Source organism: Eutrigla gurnardus (genome assembly GCF_963514095.1).
Source record: "Eutrigla gurnardus genome assembly, chromosome: 17".
Taxonomy (NCBI): Eukaryota; Metazoa; Chordata; class Actinopteri; order Perciformes; family Triglidae; genus Eutrigla; species Eutrigla gurnardus.
In genome coordinates, this window is record NC_139928.1 from 4,406,023 (window position 1) to 4,415,592 (window position 9,570).

General features: G+C 42.4%; 1 protein-coding gene across 2 annotated transcripts; it reads left to right on the forward strand.

Annotated features, from left to right (window-relative positions):
- On the forward strand, positions 1-7,965 carry gnb3b (guanine nucleotide binding protein (G protein), beta polypeptide 3b). 2 transcript variants are annotated; one of them, XM_084032881.1, is made up of 9 exons: positions 1-207; positions 2,284-2,377; positions 2,938-3,083; positions 3,586-3,649; positions 4,853-5,009; positions 5,139-5,205; positions 5,701-5,902; positions 6,316-6,532; positions 7,463-7,965. In XM_084032881.1, the coding sequence occupies exons 2-9, from the start codon at positions 2,309-2,311 to the stop codon at positions 7,567-7,569; spliced, it is 1,029 nt and encodes a 342-aa protein (XP_083889007.1). In that variant the 5' UTR covers positions 1-207; positions 2,284-2,308; the 3' UTR covers positions 7,570-7,965. The 2 variants fall into 2 exon arrangements, with proteins under 2 accessions (XP_083889007.1, XP_083889006.1); XM_084032880.1 differs by having other exon boundaries at positions 2-207; positions 2,259-2,377.
- Positions 7,966-9,570: the final 1,605 nt, after the last annotated feature.

Consider the following 9,570-nt stretch of genomic DNA (forward strand, 5'->3'; position numbering starts at 1 on the left):
CTGTTCTTCACTGTGGAGGAAGGGAGACAGAAAGAGAGAGTTTCTCACTAGAAAGCTGCTATCAGTCTGCTTGGGAGAGCGTCGGAGGAGCCAGGTTGTGCACTCTGGGATTGTGGGATCTAAAAAGGCTCAAAGGGGAGCGCAGAGCCGGAGGCGTCTGGGACCAGGATCAGGAACGAGAAGGAACCTCGTTGTGAGTGGGAAAAGGTGAGTTTCTTCTCTTTTTTACGCTTCTTCTCTTCAGGTGCTTCCTCTGATGTTGGAGAACATTTGGAGCTACATCATCTTACTTTCATCTTCCTGAAAGAAAGGAAGTGGACTTTTAATTTTTGTGAAAAACAATTTGGACTTTTGCTTCACTTTGCAAAACAGGAGATGGATGAGGATTTTCAACCACAACATGTAGCTGCACCTGCAAGCTTTTCTCCAATGTTTATTTCTGAGGTGTTTCGTGAAGTCTATCAGCCATTTTTATGCAACGAGACTATTCTACAGGCATTTTAAAGCATCGCTTTTTTTTCAAGAGTAAAAGAATCAGTGCTGGGCACAGTTGCATCCTGAGTAATGATTCCTTAAACCCCTGAAGGTGATCTCTGGATCGTAGGGAAGCTGCCAAAGAGGGTCGATGCTTCAGGTGTGGCAGCAGTAAGCCGCAGCCTCATCCATCACAAAGGGCCAGACCTCATCCAGCTCACTTAGTTGGGAGATTTCTGTGCTTGCACAAAGTGTTTCTCACTGATACAATGGCTTCACTTGAGAGTAGAAATATTTATGTGTGAGAGCACAAATGCACCATCATGTCCGTCAAAGAAGTGAATGGGACGGTGGAGGAGGAGCTGCTGATGTTTGACTATGATAGACCCTCCACATCCCTCCCTCTCTCTCTGATCCCAAGGTAAAGAGCAGTCAGTAATCGGATGACAGGAGATTTGACCGGTAAAGCTTCCCTTAAGATCTCCTGCCCGGGATTTAAAGCCCTGTAGCAACCCAACTCACCCCATCACCACCAGCAGCACCACTGCCCCTCCCAGATCCTCCACCCGACATCCTGTCACAGGTCCAAGTCGCTACCTGCATCTTCCACAGTTAAATCAATCTTTTGATTTAACTGTGCAAAGCACATGTCAGGAAACAGTAGAAATGTGAAAATCTGACAATGATGTAATCAGAGAAAAGCAGCAAATCCAAAACATTTGAGAAGCTGTAATGTTTGGTATTTTGGCTTGATATTTAATTATATTTTCCCTGTTTAACTTGTGTCCTCACAATCTGCAGTGTTGCATCACACATTTACCAGTGCAAATTACTAATTAACATTACACTTACATTAATATAAGCGCGTTTCGAAAGAGTTTCTTCATCAACAAGCAGAATGTTGCTGGTCTCCTAACATTGTTGGGGTTAAGGGTTGAGTCAGGCATCAGTATCCTATTACAGCATTAGTATTAGGCACGTGCACCCAACTTCTGCACGCAGGGCTTGAAATGAAAATGACGCTGAAGTAAAAGGAACCGGTTTGTTAAAAAAGACAGGAGTAAAAGGTCAAAAAGGTCAGGACACAAGGCCATTTAACCCTTCTCTCTTTGCTGCTGCTTAACTGCGATGTCGTCAAAGAACAAGCTAACATTACAAAACTGATCATCAAAAAAAAAAAATCACAAAAGTGCCACCAAAGTAACAGCTGGGTAGAAAAAATGCCTGGAGTTAAATGTAATGTCAGATTTCAAATTACAAAGGAGATTTGTTGGATTATTTCAGGGAATATCTATACATCACATGTTGCATTTATCGAGTTTTACACTTTGAGAAAAAGTCTAAATTAGGTTTGAAGTCCCTTCTTCACTCGTAAATCTTTTTCCCTCGTAAAATGTCTCTTTCCAAACGCCGTCTCACTACATTTATGGATCTTCTGCTCATCCTATTTCTTTCCCATCATGAACACTGTTTTCCTCTCACTTCCCATTTTATCTCCCGTGTCTCTTATGTGTTTCTCCTTATTCAGTCTCATCTCTCTTAGTCTCTACCAGTATGGTCACTAACAGTATTACAATTTGGTTTAGGGAGGGATTACACCTGTCAGGTATGTGTCTAATCTAGACTTGATGGTGTCACAGCGAACCGAGTGTTCCAGATCAAGGTATCAGGATCACTGAGTGCTCAGTGCGTCTCTGTGTGTCTGCAGAGACGCAAAATATTCTTATAACTAACTGTTTCCTCCTCTTCATTCCCATCTTCTCTTCTTTTCTCTCTTTTTCCAGTTTGACAGTTTCTTTTTTTCGTCAGTTAACATCCCCGAACAACCGTTGCCATGGCAGCTGAGAAAGCTGAAATGGATGCGCTGAAAAAGGAGTGCGATGGCCTCCGTGCACAGATTGAGGTGAGCAGTTTGCTGAGCACAATGGTGCAGGTTACAGGAAACATAGTGCTGCCGTCCTGTCAAAACCACACATCTCCAAAGGCAAGAGCCCTGTCTTCACCTCATAACAACTCTTTTTAAGTTGTATACGGGTTAATTTAGCTCAAGAAGTGGGAGAAGTGCCTGGTTACCTAATATTATTCCCAAACTTTTTAAGTACCCCTTAGAAAATTCACGTAATTGTGAGTGATTGCTTTGGCGGTTGAATGTTTATAATTGGATTGAAAATATGATTATTGAATCCTAAAAATAATAATAATTAAAAAAATGACTCACATACACCTTGCAGTACTCCAAAGTATCCCTAGGGGTCTATACCAATTATCCTCATGCCTTTAAATGGCTTAAAACTGTGCCTACAAATCTGTTAAGTCGTTTTTTTCCAGAGTCAGATCAAAATTGAGTCTGCATTTAAATAATCTTAATTAAACTAAACTGCAGATTAGGGGGATCTGTGGTGGCTAACTTATCTAAGTGCAGCTTCTTTCTCCCCAACATGTCATTCTGTGTGTGGCCACCAGGCGGCACGCAAGGCTGTGAATGACGGCAACATGACAGCGGCAGCAGGAGGGGCGTCTGCAGTCGGCCGAGTTCAGCTGAAGCTCAGGAAAACACTGAAGGGTCACCTGGCTAAAATATATAGCTTGCACTGGTCCACTGACTCCAGGTGAGGATGAGGAGGCAGACCTCACCAACATCAGCATCATCAATGGCTCTGTCCAAGTAGTTTACCATGACAGGGGGACATCCAGCCTTAATATACAAAACGTATAATTCACCTTATTATTATCCCTTATCATTTACACTTGTCATTTCCCTGTTACGTCAAAGCGCTGTTTTACACTTGATTCCTGAAGCATAAGTCAACTGAATGGTTCTGTGAAGTAACAGGAGTATACCTTTTTTTTTTTTTGCCGAATTGCCATCAAATTTCTTGTAGGTTACCTACAAATGTGGAAGCTTAAATGTAGATACTCGCTTCACTGATTATTTACGCCGAATGAAAACCAAAAGAGGTTTGAGAGAGTTTGAAATCCAACAAAACATTTCAAACAGGTGTCCAGTCGTTTGCATATGTACTTACCCACAACGTTGTTAAACTGTTGGATTTCAGTATCAATGGCATCTAAGTCAACAATATAAAACGATGTTCTTCACCTCTCTCGCAGGTCAATGGTCAGTGCATCTCAGGATGGCAAGCTGCTGGTCTGGGACACCTTTACAGGGAACAAGGTAACATCAACCCTCTGCTGTTGTATTTACAAAGGTCTGATCAGCAGAGTTCATACATACTGACATCCAGTGGTGGAGGAAGCATTCAGATCCCTTACTGAAGTCCAAATACTGCAGTAATACCACACTGTAAAAACCCTGGGACAGTAAAACATCCTGAAACATCTGAAACATCAATAACAACAACAAAAGCAATGATCCTCACAGTCCTGAGAGAGACAAGGCCCTCCCTCATGCCTGTACCTCTAAAATGTTTTCTTTTTAAAAAGTTGTCTTCAATTAATTTATCAAACTAGTTGCCGATTCATTTTCTGTCATTATTGGATACAAGAAAAAGTAAACAAGTCAAATATTTTCCTCTGAAGTGTGGAGTAGAAGAACAAGTAAGCAATTAGTGCTGCATGCAAGCATCTAAAACAACAAGCAGACAATAAAGACAAAACGTTGCACATGCCATACAAACTACAAATACACAGGTATTATGAAAAAAAGGCAAGAAATATTGAAAACCGTGAAACTACGTAACGTCTTATAAACTACATACAAATGGATTAAACTGTTCTCTTCTTGAGTTGTTGACACTTTGGGAGGAAAAAATCCCTGAAGCTTGTTTTACTGTCCAACAAGTAAAGTAAAGTAAAGTAAATGTATTTATATTCCCCCCGAGTTGACATCTTATGCAGATGGTCTAACTGGACCTCATACAGTATGTACTTACAAGTACATGTACTGCATGTTTTTACTCTATGTATTGTTTTATTGTATTTGTTTATTGTACAGCATTAATACTGATCTTTACTTGTTCTGCAGTAATATTGACAGAGTTTACAGGGTTTTTAGTGGAAATTAGGAACCACTGAAAAAGTGTCCTCTGCCTTGTTCTTATTAAATGTGTTTATTTATCATTTAACAACAGAGCTTCAACAACATTTTGCTCAATTTACCTCAATTATTAATTGACTTGTTCAGTTTGTAAATGAAATGGTGTTGAGCTGTAAATGATCCTGTTTGTTATGACTTATTTGTCTTTATTTTACATTTCATATCAGTTGTCTCTTGAGCCTTTGTTTTAACCACAAACATTATTTCTAGTATTTGACCAGAATAAACCCCCTGACTTTAAGGAACCAGAAGTGCATTTTCAGCTTTTAGGCCTCATTTCTGGAGGCTGTAAACCAACTAAACTTACTTTCTGCTTCCCAGTTGGTTGCTGTCCCACTAAAGTCTGCTTGGGTGATGAGCGTCGCCTTCGCCCCCTCTGGTAACCTGGTGGCCAGCGGTGGTCTGGATAACATGTGCACGGTGTACAACATCAAGGCCGCCAGCCCCAAGACCCTCAGGGAGCTGGATGCACACACAGGTGAGGATGGTGTTCGCCTCGTACCTGACTGTGAACATTCTCAGGTAAACGGGGCTAACGTGAGATGAAAGCCTGAAACAGAATGAAAGTGTGAAGTGAATGAAGTACTGATGTTGATTTCCCACCCAGGTTACCTGTCTTGCTGCCGTTTCCTTAGCGACTCTGAGATCGTGACAGCCTCCGGTGACACCACCTGGTGAGTTTAGCATTAATCCTCAGTTGTGTTGCCAGGTTGGCTAAAGGGCAATGCCACTGGAAACATCTACAGGATGTCATGTTTTAGAGGAAAAGCAACTGTTTAGTTGTTTTTGGGGTCCATAGAAACAGACTTGAAGAGGAGCCGCTCCATATGTAGATCGGAAGAGCCCATTCTCAGCTAAAACACAACCACTCTTACGTTCAGGTTTTTATACGCTCATAAAAAAACGAAGTTACGAACATTGGATTCCACTTCTAATGCGACACAGACATGAAAACGTGGCGTTAACGTTGCTATCATGGTGCTCCATGATTTGCTTTCTGGTAACTCTTTTGTTTGCCTTGAAAGTAGAGGTTTTCAGTTCTTTCAGAGTTTTCATTTCTGAATGAATTTGAACAAAAAAAAGAGACCTCTTGGACCCCAAGGATGATTAGACCCATGTATCCAAAACGCTGCTTTGGTTGTTTCCTCACACGTTCCTCTTCCTCTCAGCTGTCTGTGGGACCTGGAGACTGGCAAGCAGAAGGTCATCTTCACCAACCACATTGGAGACTGCATGTCGCTGGCTCTCTCCGCGGACATGAACACCTTCATCTCCGGAGCCTGTGACTCTCTGGCTAAGCTGTGGGACACGAGGGAAGGGACCTGCAAGCAGACCTTCTCCGGTCACACCAGCGACATCAACGCCATCCAGGTGAGCGTCCCACCAAGCATTCGCCTCACACACGCATGAAAATAATAGAACTTGTATGATTCCTTTTAGTAGTTTCCGTCACGCTCTTTTGAATTTTATTCTGAATTTTAATTTTTTGTATTGTGTTTGTATTGTGTGTGGATGAGCAGGAAGTAAAGGATGACATTCTAAAATGATTAGCAGCAGTGGCTGGAACAAACCAGCTTTTGATCACACACCAAACAAAAATGACAAAAACAATAACAGAGTGGCACAAACTGACCAAACTGACACCAAGCAACAACAGAACGAGGCTAAACAGTTCCTCCTGCTTATATGGAGGAGGTTATGTCATGATCCAGCCAGTGTTATTAAAATATGAATTATTATTACGTTTGCTTAAATCGTCACATATTTGTCTTTCCCCTCCTCAGTTCTACCCCGATGGAAATTGCTTCGTCACAGGCTCCGACGACTGCTCCTGCAAGATGTACGACCTGCGCTCCGACCAGGAGGTGATGAACTACCAGGACAGCAGCCTGAACGCCGGCGTCACATCCGTGGCCCTCTCCAACTCAGGCCGCCTTCTCTTTGCCGGCTACGACGACTTCAACTGTCACATCTGGGACACACTGAAGGGAGAGAAAGTTGGTGAGTGGGGGTCGATTTATTCAAGAGGTCAAGATGAATACATCAAACATGAAATTCTATTTATTTATCCTATATTCACACTCAGAAACACAAAAAGACGTCATCTGTAGCATCGGAGACACAACTTGTGTTTTATTTGCATGTTTTTCTGAGAGGAAGTGTCAGACAGAAGTCAAGAGAAATGTAATATATGTGTGGTTGAGGAAGAAATCTTATCTGAAGAAACCCCTGAAAAGAAATAGAAAAACATGTGTATATGAATAAAACCAATCACGCAAAATAAAGTTAGGCCGTTAAAGATAACGGCAAAAATGACTGAAGACAAAATCAACATGATTCAATACAAAATATTTTGACATCAACGCACTTCTGAGTCTCCTCTCTTCTCCTTCACCTCCTCTCCTCCCCTCTCCTCTCCTCTCCTCCCCTCCCCTCTCCTTCACCTCCTCCCCTCCCCTCCCTCTCCTCTCCTCCCCTCTCCTCTCCTTCACCTCCTCTCCTTCACCTCCTCTCCTCCCTTCTCCTCTCCTCTCCTCTCCTCTCCTCTCCTCTCCTCTCCTCTCCTCTCCTTCACCTCCTCTCCTTCACCTCCTCTCCTCCCTTCTCCTCTCCTCTCCTCTCCTCTCCTCTCCTCTCCTCCCCTCTCCTTCACCTCCTCTCCTCTCCCATCACCTTCACCTCCTCTCCTCCCTTCTCCTCTCCTCCCCTCTCCTTCACCTCCTCTCCTCTCCCATCACCTTCACCTCCTCTCCTCCCTTCTCCTCTCCTCCCCTCTCCTTCACCTCCTCTCCTCTCCCATCACCTTCACCTCCTCTCCTCTCCCCTCCCCTCTCCTCTCCTCCCCTCTCCTCCCCTCCCCTCGCCTCTCTTCTCCTCCCCTCTCTTCTCCTCCCCGCTCCTCTCCTCCCCTCTCCTGCCATCTCCTTGCAGGTGTGCTGTCCGGCCATGACAACAGGGTGAGCTGCACCGGCGTCCCTGAAGACGGCATGGGCGTCTGCACAGGATCCTGGGACAGCTTCCTCAAACTGTGGAACTGAGGCGTCCCGGAGGAGGAACACACGGCGAGGGGGAGAGGAGTTGGAGGAGAGAGGAAGAGGAAGGGGGGAGGAAATGGGTGAAGATGAGGAAGATAAAACTAGGAGAGGAGTGAGGTTGGAGGAGGTTGGGTGCGGCTCTTCCTCTCTTTCTCTCTACTTCTTCCTCGTTCACGTATGCAAAACATGAGAGAGGCTGTGAATGAGACACGTTGTGTAAATGGCATCCGGTAAAACAGTGAGCGATGCATCCCGCTGAATGTACAAGAGAGCTTTATTGTTGTCGGGACGATTTCAACACTTAAAAAAATAAAATAAAAAATAGCACATTATTCAAAATGATTATCGAGCAGAAAATACGCTCTTATTGAGGATGTCAATTAAACAGATATAGATTTTTGACAATGAAATAAAACTTGAATATTGAAAATAAGACTGTAGACTTACAGATTTATTTTTATTGTCTTTGACCTGTAAGAGAGCCCTGCACTTCTGTAGACGAGGGAGTGACATGTACATTTATTTGTATTTTATAGTTTAACACATTAGGATGGAGAGTTGATGTACAGTGTCTTTATTTTTCTTTATTTTATTTAGATGGTTTTTTTGGGGGGGAGGGGGGGCTGCACATATCCAGAGTATATGTGGATGGTAGAGTTGCCATCTTGGGTCCCCTGCCAACAACCAGCAGATTTTGATCCAAGATGGCCACTGCCGTTTCCCCCGTCTCACCGTGACAAAAATTTGACGACGTACCCAGACGAATGGAAGGTGGCGGGCTGGCGGGCTGTGAGATTGGCTGGTGAGGTCTGCAAAAAACACTGTAAAGACCCCTACGATTCATTTTACTACCCTGGGTTCAGCTGCGTTTTGTAGTTCTTTTACACTTGTGCAGTTCCACTGTAAAAAGACGAAATGTTTGTTGAAAATCTTTCTAATAAACATAGAATTCTGCATTAACACCATGTCTGCGTAGGCGTGTTTGTGTGCAAAGAGACTTTAGAACCACAGTTTACAATCCTGATGACAAATGACTTTAGTGGAAGAAGCTGCAGTCGCAGCACTTGAGCTCTGGAGGACAAACTCGTCCCGAGGTTGAATTTGCAGGTCAACACACATCAGCAGCAACTCACACACCTGCACACAGCGGGACAAAGCTGCTGGCGAGTGAACTGTTTCATTCCAACACCAAAAGCCTGATGGGAAAATAAAGTAGTGCATTTCTTTCCTCTTCTGAGTCCTTTGTTAATAATTATTCTGCGAGTGAGTGTTTTAGTGAGTGTTTTATATTAACCATTTTGATGTTGTTTTATTATATTTAAAAACATCAAACAGACTTTGGCTTAAAATCTATTGACCTGAATCAACCGATGTTGATGTCTGTGCGGCTTCATGTTTTATTATTGTTACGGCTTCCTCAGAACACGAGCCTTCGACAGCAGATCGTTTACATACATAAAAAAGAAAACAATTCCACAGATAACTCCCAAATAACCTATATTTATTAATCTTATAAATAATAAATAAAAATGTGTATTGCGTATGTCAAATGTTTTATTTTTGGTTTTAAACATTGCTCTTGTCTATAAAAACGTATATCTTTTACGTGAACAGATAACAACAATTATAACGTGATGATGATTGTGATGATGATAATAACAATGACAACAAATCATAATAATAACGATCATAATAACACACAGTAATGATGTGGTGACGATTATGACGACGATAATAATAATAATAATAATAATAATAATAATAATAATAATAATAATAATAATAATAATAATAATAATGAACTTTTCCATTCAAAATTGAACAATGTAATAGCTATATGATAGGAATGTAGTAAAACATATTATTTCCCTTAGAAATACAGGAAGTAAACAGGAAACCCTGACGTAAGGGGGGGGGGGGGGGGGGGGGCATACTTGATTGTAACAGCAGGTGGCGGTAATGCTCCATAAAGCTGTTTGATTGTCTGTATAAACCCAAACAAGA

Bases quoted from the DNA above. Each gene is read 5' to 3' on its own strand.
- gnb3b (XM_084032881.1), top strand. From the start codon at position 2,309: ATGGCAGCTGAGAAAGCTGAAATGGATGCGCTGAAAAAGGAGTGCGAT. The intron at 5,206-5,700 runs GTGAGTTTAGCA...TCTTCCTCTCAG, and splicing joins GCCTCCGGTGACACCACCTG to CTGTCTGTGGGACCTGGAGA. The intron at 6,533-7,462 runs GTGAGTGGGGGT...ATCTCCTTGCAG, and splicing joins ACTGAAGGGAGAGAAAGTTG to GTGTGCTGTCCGGCCATGAC.